The sequence below is a fragment of the Callospermophilus lateralis genome, chromosome 4 (genome assembly GCF_048772815.1).
Source record: "Callospermophilus lateralis isolate mCalLat2 chromosome 4, mCalLat2.hap1, whole genome shotgun sequence".
Taxonomy (NCBI): domain Eukaryota; kingdom Metazoa; phylum Chordata; class Mammalia; order Rodentia; family Sciuridae; genus Callospermophilus; species Callospermophilus lateralis.
The window spans coordinates 86294090-86317030 of record NC_135308.1 but is presented as its reverse complement, the minus strand read 5'-3'; the positions used below and the strand labels follow the sequence as shown (position 1 = coordinate 86317030).

The 22941-nt window shown below is 35.1% G+C and overlaps 1 protein-coding gene across 2 annotated transcripts in view; it reads right to left on the bottom strand.

Moving 5' to 3' along the window:
• Pik3c2g (phosphatidylinositol-4-phosphate 3-kinase catalytic subunit type 2 gamma) overlaps nucleotides 1-22941 on the bottom strand; it is a 330538-nt gene that overhangs the window by 67704 nt on the left and 239893 nt on the right. For both annotated transcript variants that reach the window (XM_076852711.1, XM_076852712.1), the window contains 3 exons: nucleotides 18798-18907; nucleotides 3372-3561; nucleotides 2787-2908 (listed from right to left, as the gene is read on the bottom strand). In XM_076852711.1, coding sequence (XP_076708826.1) covers nucleotides 2787-2908; nucleotides 3372-3561; nucleotides 18798-18907 — 422 coding nt within the window. The remainder of the gene's footprint in view (nucleotides 1-2786; nucleotides 2909-3371; nucleotides 3562-18797; nucleotides 18908-22941) is intronic.

Sequence of the window (22941 nt, the reverse complement as noted above, 5' to 3'; positions counted from 1 at the left end):
GATTTTCCTCTGCACAGTCCGAAGATTCATTTTGATGAACTGGACTTGATTAAGACCAGTTATCAAGTGGGTCAACCTTTTAATGGTGACATTTGGTAATGCATTTTGCTGTTTAAATATTTCTTTTTAGGAACTAACTAGCAGCTTCTCTGACTGCAATCACTCTCACACACATAAAGGTCTCTTTTGGTGGAGACCATAAACTGGCTACCATGATTCTGGGAGAAATGAACATGGGGATAGTGAAGGCTTGTCAGCAAATGGAAATAGGTGACAACTTCATGCCACCCCATTCACTGCTTCTTGATGAAATGACAGAGAAATGCAAAATGGATATGCTTATGTATTTTAGCAATTAGTATTTAATTATTTAAAAAGTGTTAAATATTATAATTTCTGACCTAGATTTATTTATCATTAAAATTGGTTCCAATACAAAATTAATCAAAAATATAACAATGTATGTGTACACATACATGAACATAAATATCTATACACATATATATGTACACATATAAGGTAATGTTTTTCATAAATAAATTTGATAAATAGATGACTTAGCCTAGTTTTAAATATTAATTTACATATCTGTATATGTATTTTCTTTATTGGTAGAATAAAACAGCTTGATATGAATTATATTCCATTGTTGATATTTTTATAGACATATGTATTGAAAATCTTATGCATAAAATATGTACCTAAAAATTGAGGAATTCTGTTGTGTAATGTCATTCAATTGTTTTAAATCTTACATGTCAAATGTAAGATAGCAATCAGTTATTGAAAATCACTTTTTAGGGTCTTTTGTCTGACAGTGTTATCATGTTCTCCCTCAATTTTGTTCAGCACAAAGACTAAAAGACACCTGACTTGCAAGCAGATATGTTACCTGGTTATTAGAGTAATTCGTTTTCTACAAAACCAACACCAGGATTTTGATTCACCTTTTTGTTTGGCTCTTAGATATTTTTACACTCTGGGATGGTATACTAAAATAAGATTTTGGATGGTTGAGAGAAGAGTAGTGTTGAAAGTAGGACAGGAAAAGGAACTCTAACTTCCTCAAGCAGATTAAATTAAAGACATACATTAATTTTAAGGAATACTTCCAAGCCTGTGTATTCTTGGAAAGTACCCAGAAATACAAATAGACCCATTTGAAGACCACTGTTATAGGCTTCGACTAATTAGAATGTTATTCTTCATGGCTCTGACTTTCTGATCATACTTTCCAGATCAGCTTCATATGACGCTCACAGAGCTTCTTGGTATATTTAGGAGTCAGAGGAAATCTTGCCCTCATCTGTCATTTATATGCATTGCTGTAAGCCTTCGCCATTTGGGAGCATAAGCACACAAGTATTGTTCAGGGCATCACATAAGACTACATATCCCTCCTCTCCATGGATTGTTTAAATAGTTTGAATATCAATTTAGGTACATTGCCAGGCAGAAGTGGTGAGCAAATGGAATCCTAAATAAAGCTGAAAGTTTAGAAGAGGCATATGGAGAGATTATTAGCATTTCTAAAGTTCTGCATGTTACTCTAAAAATTTGAAACCAAAGGACAGCCATTTAACAGGTGATAATTTATATTTTTAAAAGATTATTAATATAGAATGGTGTCAACCATTGATTATAAATTCAGTATTTCAGTCAAAGTTTGAATTTTTTGCTCACGTCTCTTTGTTCTCAATTATTTGATCAAATTTCTTTTTTGATAATTTTTAAATCAGATGTTTGAAAGTTTTCAGAATGATGATGCTTCCCTCTTAGAGTCTTGAAAATACTCTCATTCCAATTTCTTGACTTCCTGATTCTTAAAGTACTCATGTTTTGAAGTCTCTGTGACATTTGTAAGCACAATTTTTCATGAATGTGGTTTACTCAGTTTTGACATTGCACAACCTCTATCCATCCATTGACAACTTTGCTTATTTATATATATATTTATATTTTGGAAGGTGACTAAACTGTGAAAGCCAAGTAAAAACTTACATGTACAAAGTTTGTCAGATATATAATGGATATTTAATTGTTAAAGGACCATTTAAATATTTAACAAAAATCTCAGTGTTCATTGAGTTCTACAATCTAAATTTGGCCCATTGGAAATGACAAATTTTAGGTTTATAAAAACAGTAGTTATTTTCATTGTATTTGTAGTTTGCTCATTTAAAAATATTCTTTCATTATAAGATGAATGACTGAAGTGATTTTCATGATTGCTTCAAAATGAACATAATAATCAATTAAGGGTAGATAACGCAAGTTTAATAATTAATAATTAAAAAGCTCATAGTTGTTAACAAATATGAGTTATACTAACCCATATGAATATACTTAAATTTCTTTCAGGTACAGGAACTAATTCTGTAAGAGCTTTTTAATTTTTTACTATTAAAGAATAGATATATACAATTTAGTTCTGCATTTTCAATTTAATTTTATTCTTTTAGAAAACAACTGAGAAGATTAAATTTAAAAACAGGTAAATAAAGTAATTTTCCCAATAGTTGATGAAAAATAAAATAGGTTCTGATTTCTTCTGTCTTCAAAATCAATGGCTGGAAGCAAAGAGAAAATTGTAAACCTTGTTCTATTTTATGAGACAAAAGATTCTTTACAGTGAAAGAACAGACTCTTCTGGGAGAGACTCAATGGCATTGGAGTCAGAATACTGTGTTGCTCCCAAATAGGAAAGCATATAACCATAATTTTTGCTTTTGCTCAAGGACAAACACTGAAGGCAAAATGATGTGTGAGAATAGAGTCTTACTTACTCTGGGAGAGTCAATGATGCAAACTGCTTCTGGAGTAGGCTGTTGAGTGTTGAAAACTGGTCAAATGATTTTTCTGTCAGGCTTGTTTCGTTGTTACTGTGGGTCACCTGGATCAGATACAGCTGCAGAAAAGGAGGTAAAAATTAAAAGATGATAATATAACCTGTAGCATGTGCTAAAATCTGGTTTTGTGTAGACTAAACAAAGAAAGAATCTTTCTAAAAAATTATCACAAAAGCCAAGAGAGGCAATTTGTAAAGGCAAATATTACCTATAAAATGCAATATATACAGCTATCATAAGCTTACGTGCTGCGAACAAACTGCCTAATTTCTTCAGTTCCTTTCTTATGGACACTTTAATTAGCTCTTGATTTATATTCTACTACAGGGCAGGAACTATTCTCTCTGATGGTTCTGTGTTAATAGCTTTGGCTGTTATGATTTTTCTTTAAAACATCCTCTTAATGGCACTTCTGTTCAAATTATAACTGATTTTCATTTGCATAGCAAAAAAAACCTGCTATAGGAAATAATGAGAGGAAGCCAAATGATATTAAGTCAAGATGGCAGACTTTAGACTTACATTACTGGGTTTCTTGCTGAACCCTAAAATTGTTGCTCTTTGAATCGATCTGGTTGTACTCAGCAAAAAAGATTCCTGGGGCAAAGTCTGTGGAGTAGATTTGGCAGGGCTGAGGGCTGACATTTGTGCAAGTGTGTGGATCAAGTTATTCAGTTTAACAGGGAAACACTCCAGACTTTCCTTTATTTTCCTAGAGAAATGGAAAAGAAAAGACAGCAAGATTCCTCTGTATCAACTCATTTCATTTATCATTAGTTTCCTTGTGTTTGCTAGATGTGAGCTTGTGGAGGGGGATGCCAAAAACCACATATGTTTATTTGCAACCCAACTATTATGTTATTTTAATAAACTTCACATTCTGGAGCTGTTAGCAAATATGAAGGAAATCTTCATGGTGAAATATATAACTGTAATTATAGTATTATAGTTTGACCTTTTATTAGGTTTATTTTATGTTTTCAATTTTTAGGGATTATGTTTTAGGAGTTTTAATTCTAGTTTATTAATATTTAAAATAGTTACATAAGCCCAGAAGTTAAACCTACAAAATACTGTATGTTCAAAAAAAAAAAAAAATAGCAAGCTGGGTATGGTGGTGCATGTCTATAATCCCAGAGACTCAGGAGGCTGAAGTAGGAAGAGCTCAAGTTTGAGGCCAGCCTGAGTAGAGTGCTCTGGGTTCAATCCCCAGTACCTTAAACAAAACCCCAAAACACCTTGTGTGTGTGTGTGTGTGTGTGTGTGTGTGTGTGTGTGTGTGTGTATAGTTTGTTTGTTTGTTTGTTTAAATGGGAATTGAACCTAGAGGTGCTTTGCCACTGAGCTATACCCCCAGATTTTTTTTTAATCTTTTATTTTGAGATAGGGTCTCTCAAAGTTGCTTAGAACCTTGCTAAAATGCTAAGATTGGCCTTGAACATGCCATCATCCTGTCTCAGCCTCCCAAATTGCTGGGATCACAGGCATGTACCACCATTCCCAGCTATAGCCATATTCTTTACCCTATTCCTTGCATCCTCCTATATTTAAATGTCTTTGAAAATGATAGTTCAACTTTCATTATTTATTTTTTTAATTTTATTTTTGTATGTTTGTGTTTATGATCCCAATTGTCTCAGAAAAAAAGGTAGCTTACAATAATAGTATATGAAACGTACAAAATTTTCTTTTTTAATTTTGGTTTCCATGCTATGATTTTCTTATCTGTTTACTTTTGGTTTTGGTGTCTCTGCTTTTTAAAGTTTTTTAAAAAAAATTTTTAATTTAAGAAGTTTTGTGTTCTAAAGGTCTAATAATATCTTTATATAAATATGGTTGCTGGGTATAGTGGCAATACTGAAGAGCTACTGGGGTGACTGAGGCAGGAGGATTGCAAGTTTAGGGTCAGCCTCCACAATTTAGTGAGACCCTGTAAAATAAAATAAAAAGGGATAGGGTGTGGCTCAGTGGTAGAGAGCTTCTGGGTCGAATCCATATATATATATATATTTGCCTGCAGCCTTTGTACTTTATTCTTTATCCCTTCTTTTTAAATTTTCTTCTTTACTGTGAGCAATATAAAAATTTCCTAATTTCTTTTATCTCCTTTCTTTCCTCTTCTTAGTATCTGATTTGCAATATTATCATTTTAATTCTAGTTAATATGATAGAGCAAACAGCATGTGTATTTCATTTCGTTTGTGCTTTCTATCTCCTGTTTCCATTTTTTTATACATAGCGTTCTATCCATATTGCATAGCACATGCACAGCACACATAGGATAGTGTATCTCTCTTATAGCCCTCATTTAATCATGAACTCTCCTCTAGTTGTTAAGTCCTCATCTCTCCAGTCATGTTGATGATCTGAAACTCATCCTCATATAAATTCTTCAGGAATTGTTCAAAGCAGTTAGATTTTGATTTCTTATGTGTTGACAAGTATTTGCCTGCAGCCTTTGTACTTAAAAATCAGTGTGGCTGGATATAACATTCTTAGGTCACATTTTCTTTTCTGAATTTCATAAACATAGTATTCTATTTTCTTCTGGAATAAAGGATTACTACCCAAACTCTGATGGCACAGTGAACTTCTTTCATGTATGAGTGAGGCTTTTTTTTTTAATCTATCCACTTCTTTTTATTCAATATTCAATGTATTTTCTGAAACATGTTTCTGTGTTGGTTATTTTGGATAATTCTTCTGAATATGTAACATAACCTTTCAACTCTTCTCATTCCTCAAAAAATATTCCTTAGTTCTAGTGTTCCTAGTTATTAAAGTACTAAATATGCAATTTAGATTTTTTTATTTGTTTTATTTTAGTACTGGGGGTTGGACCTAAGGGCACTTTAGTACTCAGCTACATCCCCAGTCTTTTTTTAAAAAAAAGTTTATATTGAGTTAAGGTCTCATTAAGTTGCTGAGATTTTCAGCTAAGTTTTCCAGGCTGGCTGTGAGAACTTTTGATCCTCTTGCCTCAGCCTCCCAAGTTGCTGTGATTTTAGGTGTGCACCACTGCACTGGGTGCAATTGGGTTTTGATACAGTTGCAGAATACAATTTTGCTTTTGTTTTACAGGGACTTCTATTATATGTATTCTGGATCCTCATTACCTTTTTTCATTTCTTTATTAGAAGGCCTCTTTTTTCACCTTCTTTTTCTCTTTAAACAATGTGTTGTGTTTATATACCCTGTATTTCTTCTGGTTTATTGTGTTTAATATTATGTTTTCTTTTCTTTCCAATAGCTTTTTTTGGTTCAATTACCTTATTTCTGTATTCTCCTAAATGTGGTCTATATTTTTTCTTCATATCTTTATCATTTTAGAAATCATTTGAGAGCAATTGAAATCTAAGAATATAGTGTATTCCTTTGGTAATTTTCTGGAAAATTTTCATCTTAGGGATACTACATCATTTCTTATACAATTGTTATAATTTTGTATGTCATCGAACCATGATCTCTTTTGCTTTTTTTCTCATTTTAATATGAAATTAGTATTCTTGATTTTAGGAAGCAATACAGATTTTTATGGAGTCTGGGGCCTCTTTTCCTGTTGCTATCACATTATGATTTTAAAAATATGGTCTCATGCTTTCTGAGATATGCCTCCAGGGTTCTCCTCCCTCCATCTTTTCTAGTCTCCCCCCCCCCCCCCCTTAGCACCTATTACTTCTTGTCCTTTCAGTTTGGATTATACTTTAGTAGTTTCTCTTTGTTGTGAGACCTTTTTCTATAAGGAAGCTCCAGTTACCTTTGAGAGTTCAGACTGCTCTAACTTTTTTCTAATTTGCTCTAGAACCCTTGCCCTTCTCTGTGAGTTAGAATGTCAGAAAATTTCCACCCAGTTTCAGCTGGTCTTCTTATATTGGCCTGTTCAGCTCCCAGTGAGCACCAGTTGGCCAGCCTCCCTTTTCTTTCTCTTTCTCCTCTCTTTCTTTCAGTTTCTCTTCTCAAGTCAGTGGATGACCTGCTGTCTTCTGTAGCTTCCTTCATACAGATGTTGAACCACACAGGTCTTTTAACTGTTAGAGGTTAATATCTGCTGTATTTTAGGATTCTTGAGTATACTTTGTGACTTAAGTTTTATTATGGCTATTGTCCAAGGTTTTGGATTTAGATGACCTCATTAATCTGTCTGTTTTAAGATTTAAGGACATTGAAAGTTATTTTTTTTATATATAATTCAAGCAACGCAGAAAAATATAAAGTAATATGTGACGGTTCTTTTTCTTTCTTCCATGGGAGGAAAGTGCTCCTTCCCCCAAATAACCTGGGCAAAGCTTTGTTATTATTCCTCTTGAGTTTTCTCTATACATTAGTGCTGACACAGAGACATTCAAGTGTACACACACACACACCACTGTATTTACTCTTCTGCATGCCAGGAGTAATCCCAACACTAGTATATTGGAGTACAGCAATGGTAAAAACAGAATTATTTTGTCCCTATATAGAATTTTTATAATGTGAACTCAGGCAGTAATGAAATAATTAATAAAAATACAGGAATTGGGAAACTGTATATATATTATAATTAAAATAAAATGGGAAATAGATAGTGGGCATAGGAGTGTAGGTACTAAAGTTGAAATTTTAAATTGGGTGGTCAGAGATAATTTCACTGAAAACGTGAGTTCAAGGATTTGACAAAAGACCTTATTTTGCCAAAATGCGTGATAGGAGGATTTCTGATGTGACACAGTCTAGCAGAAGCAACAGCTGGTCCAGAAGCTCAGATGTAGATGAATGACTGGAGTGTTTAACAGAAGCAAAGAGTACTAGTGTGGCTGACTTGAAGTGAAGAGGGAAGGAAGGGAATCAGAGAGAGAAAAGGGTCATGATTTTGTAAGGACTCCCATGTGTGACTTGGGAGTTGGAGAAAAATAACAATTGCATATGATGTTGTAATTTGATTTTCTGACTTAGTAACATATTTTTAAAAGAAACATTTCATGATAACTGGTGCATAGTAAGTGGCTCCCAAATATTTGTTAGGTGGATGAACACTCTTTCTAATTCAGAACATAGTATTGAATCAAACACTTTTAATAGCTACACAGGATGTTAAAACAATGATTAATTTAACTAGTTCTCTTTATTGCAATATATCCTTTCCTTACTGTTCAATTTACTTTGTCCATTACCAAGGGTCTATATACGCATAGGCCTGCTTCTTTCCTTTTCATGTTGTGATATTTGTCTATTTGTCTGTTTTGGTGTCAATAGTGCACTACCCTGAATAGCTGAAACCTTATGATACATCTTAAAATCCAGAAGAACTTATTCTTTTACCCTGTTTTCCTTCAGGTGATTTTTAACTATTCTAGGCCCTTTGATCTCCCAAGTGTATTTTAGATCAAGTTCTCCCATACATATCTAGCCTACAAATGTAATATGTGGTTCTGTTTAGTGAGATCTTATTTTAAATCTTTCCATATGATTTTAAAATTTTCACTTGTAGGTCTTAGATATATTTCATTGGACTTATTTCTCAGTTGGGCATAATTTGGTATGACATATAGCAAATGCTATCTTTTCCTAAAAAATTACAACTAATATTCGATAATATATAAGTAATTTTAACTTAATTCTAATGATAAATCTGTATTTCCTTTTGAAATTTGGAAGCACACAATCATGTAACTGAAAATAATGACAGTGCTTTTTGTAACTCTTGCACTTCTAAGACCTACAGTTCAATGTTAAATGGAAACTGTAAATGTTAAATAACAAGCATTTTTGGTTTGTTCCTGATTGCAAAGGAAAACCATTCAATGTTTTGCCAGTAAGCATAATGTTTTCTGTAGGTTTTTAGCAATATATTAATGTCATTTCTTTCTATTCCCAGGGATTTTTTTTCCCTAAATTAATGATCTCAGATTTCATTAATTGCATTTTCTCTATCTATCAGGGTGACATATAATATTTCCCTTTAATTTTTTGACTACTGAGTTTTTGAATTTGAGTTATTTTGTAATTATTTATTTTACTGAACACTTATCTCAATTGTTTTTGTGTTACTTCGTGCATTGTTTTAATTATTGTCTAATTCAATAGGAAAAATAAAAACATAATAAAGCTTAAACATAGAGCTTTACTATCAAAATAAAAGCCACCATTTTTTTCAAATATTAATGGGAATGCTTGTTAATTTTCACTTTTAAGAGTGTGATATTTATCTAAATTTCATTTTTTATAAGCTTATCAAAGTTTTCTAAGAGGAATAATATTGAATGTAATCAAATCTGGATTTTCTAGGTTGGCAATTATCAAAGCTATCATGTCATCCCTTCTTTACAACCAGATGCCATATTTTCAATGTTAACAGTGTAATTTAATAATGTTTAATAATTTCCCCCTAAATTGCATAAAATTGCTCATTTATATTTTCTAGTCTTTGACTTTTTTGAATAAATTTCAAAATTTTCAATTTTTATACATCAATCTAGGCCAAAATTTGCTAAAACACAGTTGTATGATTTTGCTCCTGTTATGGATTTCTATAATGTCCATTTTTCTAATGATGGTCTTTGAACTTATGAATGTACAGGTACACAGTACAGTATAAAATATTGATTTTATTCCTCATCAACACTGTAAATATGGGAAGGTAAGAGTAATAGTAGGAGTATAATATTAACTAATCATGATTTATGGAGTCTCTGACTTTCGTTCAATGACCCAACAAATATTTACTGCATATATTTTGTGTGTTAGAGAGGAAAGCTTTAGGCACTCACATCTTCTACAGCTTTGTCTCTGAATCATAAATCTTACATTTTGATGGACATACCCTCCCCAAATATCAACTATGTTCATGCCTTATTCTTACATTATTCAACAGTTAAGATGTTAAGAAGACTGGAATCCCATGGTCTTGGGGCAGTCTTTCACCCAAGTTCATCTCCTATCTCTCAGGTATCAGACTTTATAGGTAAGACAATATAGTGCTGCTAAACATCATTCAACCTGGAACTGGGGCCCTGATGGCAGTAGGATTTGGCCTCTGTGGGGGTCTGATTCATCTAGGTAACATTTCATTGATTTACTTTTCTAAAGGAAGCATTAGCAGTATTGCATGGAATGTCCTTAATGTTACAGATCCAAAGCAGTGGCTGGAAGGATCCCAACTCTAAAGTTTCCTGGGGGAAACCTCCAGGCAGTCTTTATAAAAACTTCTAACTGTCTCTGCCAGGCACTGATCTGTGTGCTGGGACATAGAAGTGAAGGAGAGAAATCAGAGTTTCACCCTCAGGAAGTATATATCTTTTGGCAGGTGCTGCACTAAATGCCTTACGTTAATCTTTTCATCCTTAGAGAAAAGCAGTAAAATTACTTTTGCGATGGATAAGAAAAATTCAGGAGAGGTTAAATCCAAACTAAAAATGATATCACTAGGAAATACTAACTGAAGAATTCCATTTATGCTTATCTGGTACCAAAGTCTTCACTTTTAATTGTGAATTTTCTATAATGAATAATATTTCAATTTTGTCCTAATGAGAAAACAATCCAGTAGATTTAGTGGGAATTCCCAGGTGAAGTAAAGGAACAAGGATCTTTTAATTTAAGACAAAAATCCTTTAATTTTAACATAGAAATAAACATTAGGCTGAAAAAATGTAAAAGATATTTTTAGATGCTGAGGAACATAAAAACATAGCCAGTTTTTCCTTCCTCCGTCCTTTCTTGCCTTCCTTCCTTCATTCTGTTCCTCCTTCTTCTCTCTCTCTCTCTCTCTCTCTTTCCTGCTTTAAAGTTTAGAACTTGACTTTAAAAAACAAACTTAAAGGTCTTTGCTGTTTTCTAAGTTGAGGTTTCAAGTCTTCAGAATTCATGCTACAAAGTCAGTGAGTCTTAGGTAAATGTCACCACCAGACCCCACCTGCATACCAACAAGAATTCTAAGTTCCGCAGCTTGATTACCAATAGGTCATTCTTATATCTTCTCATGGAGGCACTTCACAAAAGTTGGCCAAATCAAAGCAAATGGAATGAAGGAACCAGGGAAGGCTTGATGGCTTTGTCTTATAATCTATAAAGTAATATGCCAGTGAAATGCTATTCCAGATTTCTGTCCCTATGCTCGAAGCCAGCTAATTTTATTGATGATATTAAAGTGAAATCCAATGCAAAATAAGAAAATTAATGTACAACAATATAGAATAATCAATAGTGATATATGGTGCTATAATTAAGGTTATAAAAATCTTTAAAATATAAAAAAAATACTTAAAAATATAATAAATTATTTCAGTCTAGTTGCTTGTTAAGTCACAGGAATATAGCAGCCATAGGCAGTGCATAGATAGGTTCAGGAACACCAGTGTGGACTAACTGGTACACAGATCTGTTAGACAGATAACAGCTATTGTGAAATGGTGCCATCTGGACTATTTATCTTATTAACTAGTGATTTTTGGTATCCTTGGTAGTTACATTAAACTTTTCAAAGCTTTTAACCATTAGATTGATACTAAAGAGTTTAAAATATATATTTTTTTCAATCCTGACTCAATATTTAGATAAATTAGGCAAATTGCAAGTGTAACTTATATAATTCCAAACCAGAGATTATTCTAGTGCAGAAATTTAGAACAGCAACCAAGCTATCAAACATCATAATGAGCATGACTGACCACACAAATAGGATGTAAGCTACCTTAAATGCTGTTGTACCTGCAGGTAGGAAAAACAAAAGGTTATAAAGTCAATAGAGTTCAGATTAGTTATTATGTTTAAAAGATAATGACCTTCACAATGAGAGAAATCCACTTGTTTTAATTTGCTTTTCTCTTTGAATCTGCTTTCAAATTTTAGGGAAAGTTGGACACCTTGTTTTTTAATTCCTCTTAAGTTCTGTTTTCTTGTGTGTGTGTTTATTTCTGCTGGTATCAATAAATACGTTAAGGTAAAGGAAACCCTGACTTTTATTTGTGAGACTACAACCATTTATAAGAAAACAATTTCAAAACTACTGAAATAAATTTAAAAAATAATTATAAAAGATCCCAGGGGTCTGCATCTCTGTCCAATGGTGTTTTTCTCAATTTTGAAAAGAAACTAGGTATAAAGCCATTGAAATATGTTTTGATACTTTTGAGTGTAGTCTTATCTCACTCTTGAGCTCTGAGAGATGGACAAGGAGGAACAAAGGGACACAGGATTTCTGGCATTTTTACTACAAACCCTGTGTGGCTTAGGGACTTTGGCTCCAGTGTCCATGGTGTGGATTCTGGTGCACTTTCAGTGGATGTCACCAACACGTCTTGGTGTTTCATGGTGGTGTGGGTTGAGTCACTGAGTCTGTTCTGCCCAGTGGCCTATCCTAAGACTATTCTCTAATCAACATTCAGAGAAGTGATGTAGGCAGTTCTTTGTGAAGGGATGGCCCATGAGAGAACTGGGATGGGCTACAGAATGCATGGTACCTCAGCAGGAAGAACTCGGTCCAATAAGGAGAAAGGCAACTAGGCAAGTCAATTAGACTGCCTGATTCTGGAATTTCTACTGTAGAACACTGGTCAACAGGTAAAGAGAAGTAGAAAATGATAGACTGTCTATGTTTCCACTAGAAACTAGAAAGATCCTATTATTTTCTGGGATTTGTTAGGTTGAGTCCATGCATAGCCTGTACCCTATGGCTATAGAATCTTTGGCTCTTGCTACTGAAAACTTCACTAATGCAATTTTCATTAAGTTTGGGGTTTTGCTTCACTTCAAGCTGGCTTCAGTTCTAGCTGAAGAATGGTAGATATTATATTTACTGTTGTGGTTTGGATGTGAGGTGTCCCCCCAAAGCATGGAGGTTTAGAGGAAAAATGTTTGGCTTACAAGAGCCTTAACCCAATCAGTGAATTGATCACCTGATGGAGTTAGTTGAGTGATAATTGAAGGTAGGTGGGGTGTGGCTGGAGGAGGTGTGGGGGGCTTGGCTTTGGGATATATATATATATATGTATCTGGCTAGTGGAGTCTGTCTTTCTGCTTTCTGGTCATCACGTGAGCTGCTTCCTCCGCCATACTCTTCTGCCATGATGTATCACCTCACCTGGAGACCTGAAGAATGGAGCCTGCTGTCTATGTACTGAGACCTCTGAAATCTTGAGCCCCCATATAAACTTTTCCTCCTCTACAATCGTTCTGATTGGGTCTTTTAGTCACAGTCGTTAAAAAGCTGACTAAAACACCTACTGAACCAGAGAATCTGTGTGGCAGATTTTGTGTATATCTGGGAATACATGAACAATTTCTAATTTTTGGAGAAGGAAATAGATGACGTGAAAAGCAATCTGTGTGTGTGTGGAACAGGAGGAAGGCAGCAAAGCCTCTGCTTAATCATTCCAGTCTGGTTTGTGAAGTAGGCTATCTGTTTCTAAGGACAGCTACCCCGAAGTTTGAGAGTGATTGAAATTTCTGAAATAACCCGTTTGGACAGCATTTTAATGGATGGTTTCTTTTGTTGCCAAGCAGTGGGTTCTGCAGAGAAATTCTAGGAGAGTATCAATTTGCAGGGGACTGAGTCATGATACTTTCTTGATTCTATTCAACAGCATTCAGCTGTAAGGGGAGCAGGAGAGACTGCGGGAAGCAGAGAGGAGTTGAAAATGATGTGAAAAACTTTTGCGGCCAGCAAACCAATCTTATTTTCATTTTTCTTATAAATACCATTAATTATAACTTTTAATGCCACACAGTATAACATCCTCTAAAACCCTTATGATTAGCTCTTGACCCAGAATGTATATGCCTAGGAATGAGAATCCTGTACTATTTATCATGCTTTGAAAGACAGAAAAAGTCATTTCCTTTCTTTAAGTCTCAAATAGAGCCCAGAAGGGCACCCTGTTCCTGTTAATTCTGAAGTAAGGACTAGAGCACTTAGGATAACCACACATGCTATGTCTCAGGTATCTTAGACCTCACTTGTGAGCGCACCCCCAACCCTGTGAGCTTGGTAGGAGTGAGCGGGTAGATATTCGGTCTTATTTTTATCTGTATCATAGTATCCACATTAGAATTAAAATGTCATAAAGTACTTTCAGCCTCTTATAGCAAAACAAATAAAGTTTTAAAACAGGGAATTTCTCTCTCTCTCTCTCTCTCTCTCTCTCTCTCTCTCTCTATATATATATATATATATATATAGCATCTGTATTGACCATGTACAGGTATTTTTTTCTTGCTATTATTTCCTAAACAATATAGTATGATTACTATTGGTATAGCATTTGTGTTGTTTTAGATATTTAAAATAACACAGAGGTAGATTAGAGTATATAGGAAGATGTACATAAGTTATATGCACACTGTATGACATTTATAGAAGGAAGTTGACATTCATGGATTTTGATTATCTTTTGGAAATCATAAAGCAAATCCCCCATGAATGCCCAGGGGCAACAGTAAACCAGTACATGCAATTTTAACATTTATATGAAACACGAATATTGTGTCAAAGTTGCATTATTGTTTATAATTAAACTAGATAGTTTTTCATTATTTAAGGATTTACAAAGAAGTAATATAATTTATTTATAATTTTAAAATATACAAGTAATAGGTCATAGAAAACTTTTTTGAATGGTAATCAAAGGCACTAACAATGAAGGTTTCTTGACCTTCTTTAACAAGTAGTTCATTATGCTAGAAGGATTGTGTGATAGAAAAGATCCTCAAAACTTAGTGTGTGAGTATGTGTGTGTGTGTGTGTGTGTGTGTGTGTGTATGTGTATAGATAAAGAATTTAGAGAATTGAATAGACACATTATATGCACATTAATTCCTATCTGAAATATAAGTATGCAATTTAGACAATAGGATAAAATACAATGCTGGAGCAGACTCCTAGAAGTTGTTATGGTTTGGATTTGAAGTGTCCCCCAAAGACACTTGGTCTCCAATGCAGTATTGTTCAGAGTTGGAGCTTTTGGGAAGTGATTGGATCATGAAGGCTCTGACCTCATCAGTGGATTAATCTACTGATGCCTGAATGAACTACTAGAAGGCAGTGGCAACTGTAGGAAGTGGGAGCTGGTTAAAGGAAGTAGCTCACTGAGGGTATGTCTTGGAAGTAGGTCACGGGGCTTTGTCCCTGCTTCCATCCTGTCTTTGCTTCCTTACTGCCATGAGCTGACAGTTTTCCTTCTACCACATCCCTTCACCAGGATGCTGTCTTTCCTCAGGCCCAGAGACACAGTGCAGCTGAGCATGGACTGAAACCTCTGAAACCATTAGCCAAAATAAATCTCTAAGTTGTTTTTCTCAGGTATTTGTCACAGTGACAAAAAGCTGACTAACACAAAGGTTAAGGGAGAACAAGTCTCAGGAGATTTCTCTGAGAACAAAAGTATATAATAGAGGCCCAAGCTATTTGAGAACAGGCCAAAGTAGAAAAAGCAGAGAAGGTAACTGCCAGGGAGTCATTAGCCATGGCTCCAAAGGCAGCAATTATAGATCTTGAAATGCCACAACCAGGGCACTCCAAGTGGTGGCACAGAGGTGATAGTTCTGGGAATGGGCTTCTGTTCTCTGCCGAGGATTGGGGTATTCACACCCTAAGGATTAGTGCCTGAGAAAGGGTGAAGGATGCATCATGATGAAACTTCAGCCAAAGCACCCTCTGAAGAACTTTGAAAAAACTGTGGTCTGGATTACAAAGCAGCACACATGTGAGAGCTTGCATACAGAAGAGGTGATTTTGAGCATACAGACTATTGGTCAAGACCCTACATTCTGGAGCATTTGAATCGTGGCTCTGGTTCCTTCTGGCTGTGTCCTTGGGAAAATCGTTTAACTTCTCTGGAGTCTCTATTCACTAATTTTAAAACGTAGATTAAAAATATTACCTTATAGATTGATATGACTATTAAATACATTAACTATGAAAAGAACTTGAAGCAAGACCTGACACATCATAAGTATTATATTAGATGTTACTTATTGTTATTTGTCTTTCTATACTTATACTTAAGTTTGGATGTTTAAATTGCATTTTCCCTTGTATTTAATGGGCTTGTTTCACATTCAGTCATGAGGGGGTAGGAATATGTCTCCTGCTTTACTTGGAAGAAATTGACCAAGATATTAATTGACATGCAGGATAGTATGTAACTCAGTTATAAATTTAGTACAAGATATGTCATGTTCTGTCGAATTAGGGAGGAAAAGAAGATCAATGAGTTACTGGAATAATGAGATGTTTCATGGATGAAAGTACTAATTGTCCAGATATCAGGGATGGGTGGGACTGAAAGTTATATCAGAGATACCCCCCTCTAGAAATATTGTGATTCTGTATATAAGTTCAATAGATAAAGGAAGAATGAATGTACATTAGAAAAGTGATCTTCTTTAAGAATAACAGAAGGGGGGATATACCTTGAGAAGACCATTAGGTGATGGGAGCCTAGGAAGTAAGAACTAGGAAATGGAAAGCCAAGTAATATTATTAAACAGAAGAATAACCTGCTGTGTTTACAGAACAAGATGTTTTTAAGTCTGCAATGGAGAACAAGTTCTTTCTCTAAAAGTGTTCTGTAAAAAGTTCTATAAGAAAGTTTAATTTGCAGAAAATATAGCATAACATCCTCAAGTGTGACGATTAACTTGGCAGAGGTATGCAAGTGGGATAATGAGGTCTACTCATTGCCATGAAGTTACTGGCTTAGATCTATTCACATTGTCTCATGTCCTCATCCTCTTAAATCCAAAGAGGAAATGAGTCACCCTAGGCAAACTGTCCTGTATCCAAGACTGTGCTCTCAACACATCTGGGTGTGTCAGATGAAGGAGAGAAATGCAAAGGGACAGGACCCTGGCAGACAAAGTCTGTTTGCATTTTTCCTTTGACCAGGACCTGAAAGACCTTTTTTTCATCTGAATCAATATATAGCTTTTCTTGATTTCTAAGTGGCAGGAAAGATGATCAGCAAACTGCAGTACTGTAATTGTCTAACTAATGATGCATCGCAAAAATAGGTCCTGCAATCCAACTATCCATTTCCTTACTTCACCCTTTCTGGCCTTCTCTGTGTAACTCCTCTACCTCCTTCCCTGGTCTCACTGACATGTCTGTCATGCCACAGACCATTTTAAGAAAAGGAGTTCCACTCAGATCCTGGGATAATCTGAGGAGCTATTTTTGGTACCATGCCAACCCACTCATGTTGGGTGGAGTTATTTGGACAGGGGGTGGGTAGCTGGAGTGAAAGGAATTAATTCCTGCTGATGTGGTTCCTGGAGCTACCTTGAGCTCCCAGGACCTGTAGGCTTAGTGTTGAATGTCTTCCTGTTCCTCCTGAAGCTAGATGGTGACCCTTTCTCTGAGTTTTCTCACACAAAGTCCCCATCCCTATTTGTTGAGATAACTTGGGATCTCTTGATCTTTGAAACAAAGGGTCTAAAATGTCTATCCAAGTCTTAAAGCTAATATCTTTGACTACAATCATTTGTCAATATTTGAGATTTTTGTTAATGTAAATAAACAAATTCTTCTTCCAGATATAACTGTACTATTAAAGGACAATTTTCAAGACTATAAAAAACTTGCTGTATTTTCCTATTGAATCTGATGGCAGACTTTTTTTTTTTAAATACTAGGTATTGAACCTGGGGGTGTTCTAGCCATCCTCTGCTTTATCAGTCAGAGTCATTGTGATTGCAGGCAGTGCCACTGTGTCCTGCTATAATGGTAGAATTTTTACAAATCTAATTAGGTAAAGGGAAGGTTTTAACAGGAGCTCTGTGTGGTATTCCTTATCATATCATATAGCTTCCAGTATTAACTGCTGGAAAAACCTTTGACCAGAAAAGTAAGACCTGTATTTTAGTCCTGTTCTGCTTCTTCTGTTAATTGTGGCAACATACCTAATTCTTTGGATCTCAGTTTTCTCATTTAAATGTTCATTATTAAAACACATGAAGTATAAAGGCTCTTCCCAGCTCTAATAGTTTTTGATTCTGTCACATTTCTTCTCTTCAACCACAAGGGTATGAAGTTAACGAAATGGAAACCTCTGAGACAAGTAAAATTGCCAAGTGCACAGGACTTCCCCATGAAGCCTTTCTACATCCTTGGATTAGGGAGAGAGTCCTCACTGTACATTCTGGAAGGGGAGAGAAAAGATCAATGTTGAGAGAGGTTTTTATAATTATTATTTTCTTCAAAAGCATACATTCCATTATATGTGTTTATAAATTTTTGGCTGAAAATATTAGAATGATTAAAAATTAGACAAATAAGTTTCACTGTTAAGAGGTTATAGGAAAAAGGAATGCTGTTTTTCCTACTTAAACTGTTTACTGAAACAATTATAACTGACATTTATTGAATACCTAAAATAGACCAGGAATTATGTTACATTCAAAAAGCAAAGTTCAAAAGGATCTTATATTATCAAATGCACTGCCCTTTGGACAATGATTTTGGATATAATTGATATTCATAGTATTCTGCCTAGACTGTTACCTTGATGTACAATAGTGTTTTCCCAGACTTGCTTAGTAAAAAATAGATTAAAAATAAAAGATAGTCACAGGTCTTTGACCAAATATCCCAATGTTTGTATTGTCTTACAGATGAAAGTAGTAAGTCCATTTCTCATCATAAATCTTTTTTTTTTCTAAATTGTTTTTCTGGACATAGTTCAAGTAGAACAACCAATCTATTTATGTCAGCCCTTGCTCTTTTCAATGACCTCTTATTGAGCAATCTGCTAGATGAAGGGCTGGTTAGCAAACAATAGCTTGCTACAAAAACACTGACTAAGGCCTGCCAGGCATGCATGCTGCTCCACTCTGTTCTCTGGAAATTAGCACCCAAGCTGATTCTAGAAATGGCAGCTTCATGAAATTATTGCTTTACCAGAAAGCATCTTAGATGTGGAACTTCTGTCTGACATGCACATTTATGTACACTCACACATTCACAGTTCATCTTACTTGGTAAAATGGCTTGTTGCTTCCAGGTCTGTGTCTTGTGGACGAAGATTATCATACACATATTTCAGGTCTTGGATTCCACTTAGCTCAGGCAGTCCTGCATGTAGCATCTTTGTAACAATAAAATCCCAAACCAAAAAACAAACAAACAAACAAAAAGAGGAAATGCAGAAAAAAATTAGACTTATTTGGTTTATTCTGATAGGAATATAAACATAAGTTTGCATACAATAGTCTTCAATTTATATATGGGAATGAATGTAGGTTCATGAGTTTTAGTGGTAGAAGCAATAACAACAATAATAAAAAGAATGATTGTAATTGGCAAAATGCTCATAGATTAACAATTTAATTTTATTTTCTTAGTAGACCAGTGAAGAAAGCATGAAAATCCTTTTATTCCCATGTCAGAATTTCTGGATCCTCCACTTTAAATCTGAGTGATCTTGAGAAAGTTCCTTAACTCACTGAATTTCTACTTTCTCATTTCTAAAGTAGGTATAAAAATACCCAATATGTTCTGGGAGAATCAAATGGCTAATGAATGAGAGATACTTTTGCACATTTCAAAATATTACACAAAACTTATGTAATATTGTGCATTTTAGAGAAGATAAGTTTAATCCCTAGAAAGCTGCAAGTGTCATGTCCAGTTCAAAAGATGTGTAACAGCGGAGTATAACACTGTTATACTCTGGTGCTTAGTCCTCTCTTTCTTCATGACTCCGTGGCTCACTCTTACATTGCAGTTTTCCCCAGTTGAATGGTGACTATATTTATTAAAGATTATTAAGTAATGAAATAACAAGAATAAAATTGAACAGGTATTTTTCTGCTAATCTTCAGAAAAGTACTTTGTTTACCTTTCGATGTAGACTGAAGGGATAATATTCTCTTTAGTTGTAGGCAAAAATCTCAGAAGAAAAAAAAGACATAGGTCTTTTGGGAACAAATTTGAACTTTTTGAAGAAAAAGAAAACTATTTTTCAGGACCTCTATGACTAAGATGATAAATGATTTCCTGTTCTGAAACAGAGACAGTTTTACAATGAGAAGTTAATCCTAATAATCAAGGACAAAGTGATTTCGTGGTTGTGGTTGTAGAGGAAGGGTGAAGTTGTATTTGATTTGATGAAGTTTGAATGAGAAAAATGTGGGCTTGAAAATGCTCTTCTTTCCCACAGTCCCCACCCAGGCTGAGGGAACAGCATGTATGGATGTACAAAGGAGACCAAGATGTTTTTACTGTGCTTGCAAAAAGAAATCCAGGAAGGTTTTCTGGAAAACAGAGAATTATATGTCTGATCACCAAGAGATGGGGATGAAAAAGCCAACAGGGGAGAGTATTTTACAATATTAAAGATGTGTGCCATATCCTAAAGTAAGAGAGATGTTTTTACATTTGATTGAAAGAACTGACTCTGTTTCAGAAAGATCACCATGGTTGTGTATAAAAATTCATTAGACAGGGTCCATGTAAGAGGCTGGACTAGAAACTGGTTTGGAATGGAGACATTATTGGATCTCAAATATATGTAGAAAGTAGAATTGGGAAAACTGAGTGACTGATTGAATATATCAAGAGAGATGAAAAGAGTCCAAAGCACACAGCTGTAAATATAGATTTGGGAGTCATTAGCACACAGTTGATAGCTGAAACCACAGAAATGGATCAGCTAGTCCTGGAGAGTTGCCAACTGCCTCTCCTCATGGGCAATTGGGTGGCATTTCAAATTCACCATATCTAAATTTGAGTCAGTTCTATAAATCTTTCCACCTTTTTTCCTGTTTCATATCTCCATTTACACTGTCACCTTTGTGCAGCTGACAAGAAATTCATATTTTCTTCCAATCCCTATTTTTCCTGATTTTCATGGTCAATCACTTAATTCTATGAAAAAATTTCAACAGACTCTTGGATTCATTCCCCTGTGTTCCACTGCAACTACCAGTGTTCTAGTTCAGCTCTTTATCTTCCTTTGCCTAGGTTTCTTGAATAACTTCTTGAACCCTTGAATCTTTAATCCCATAAATTGATTTATCTATCTAATATCCAAGAAGGACAATGGTACTGTCTTCTCTATAAACAAACATACTCCTCTTCTTTTTTAAGGGTCTATGTATTAAAGTCTAAACCTCATTCTGGTCATAAATGACTTTTATAATCTAACTGCGATATCACTTCAACCTTATCTTTTCCTACAGAGGCCTCCATCTGTACCACAGACTAGGTACACTTGATCACATCCATTTCCAACACATACTGTACCCAAGCTCTTAAAACTGCCATGGATACTTATATGCCTCCCCCAACTCCTAGTCAGTAATGCTTTTCCTCTCCTTCCTTGGCTACTGAAAATCTTTTACAGTGCTCCACTTAAATACTTCTTCCTCCTTGAAGCATCACTGATCCTCTTGATGAGGTTTAATTACTGCTATCTTTGTACAGCAATCATATCTTGGCTCTACCTTTCACAGTACTAATTCCTAGCTTTTACTATGTGTTGTTTATGAAGGTTTTTTTTTACATGTTAGATTTTAAGTTTTTTGAGAGCAGGAATTGAACTTTAATTCAGTGTTGATCTGTCTATATTGCTTAGCATGGTGCTTTGTAAATAGTTGGAACTTCATGTATGTCTGTGGAATAATGCATGAATGGGTGAATGAATAAATGAGTGAATAGAAAAGATTCCAGATGCTATTAGGCTTTGAAAACATGCTACTAGCAAAGTCAGCACTGACTGACTACTAATCTTACCAAAATCAACCACAGGGAAACACATTCCCAACAGCAATTAGAATCCAGATTAGGTTTTTATCTCATCATCTCTGTACTTAGAGTCCTAGAGACATCTGAGTACTTATTGAGGCAGATTTCTTTTTTTATCCCACCATGATCATTCATTAGCTAAAAACAGGCTTCTTCTCTAGAGCTCATGTTGGATTCTAGTCTTATTTGAATACCCTGAATTGACACCTGCCTGGCCAGGACTCTGTCAAATATTTCTTTTGGAAGGTAGATGCTACGTTTACTCTTTCCTCTGCCTACACAACACACACACACACACACACACACACATTATAGTGCACCCAAGTACAGACTGTCAAAGCAGATGCACTTCTCTCTCTCTCTTCCCATTTGTCCCTGAGTAAAGGTGGCCAGCGCTAAGTTTGCCATTAGTAATGTTTCCCTTTCTTGGAGAGGAATGGAGGCTGTGGGTGTTGTGATTGAACCCTACAGGGTGCTGATGGCCCCTGGTAGCTGAACCACTTAGCCATATCTGTTCTCTGCCCCCTGGCAATGTGGTTCAAGTGCCTCCTGGTCTAGACTGCATGGGCAATTTCTGTAACTGGGGCAGTAGGGAAGGGAAAGATCAGGTAGAACAGGCATTGGACAGATGTAGATAATGACTAGATAAGTAACTTTTTATAAGGACAAGAGCATTTTTAAAGTTTCTATTTCTGTTCTTGTCCTACTAAGTCCAAATCTATTTTTATAGCTTTGCTGAGAGAGGTAGGCAGTCTTCCCTGCATCATAGAGAAACTAGTAAGATTTCTGTAGGGAAATATCTGATATAATAAGGGTGTAATAAACATTTTAAACTGGGTGAATGGTCCTTGTGTTCTTTTGGAGTCTTTCATAATAGTTGATATTGATTTTTTAATGAGAGAAAAGCTGATGAAATACAGGCTGTTATGTAAGTGAATTCAGCCACTAACACTCTTGGGTCTCCTACAGATGTTGCTTTTAAGTAAGATGGGAATTTCATAGATTATTTTTTCCCAGGAGGAAATAAAGAACACTGAAAATATCTGTAAACCTGTTCTGCTCTCTGCTGAGGATGAGTCAATAACTCCAGAGTGAACCCACCAAATACCCGTGGCTAATAACACTGGGTACTGACCATTCATGGAAGATAGAATTTATGGCCCATGCTAAGTATATCTCAAGTTGTAAATGGGCCATGGTGAATTAGATTGAATTATTTTAAAGGAATTTAACACCACAAGAATCAGCTTGAGACAGAATTAAGGGGAAGGTAGATACATGCATAAGTGAAAAATAATCTTTCACAAATTTAAACTTGTTTTTTATTTTATAAGAAGGTTTACCAGAGAACCTGTGGTCCTGAAACCTTCACTA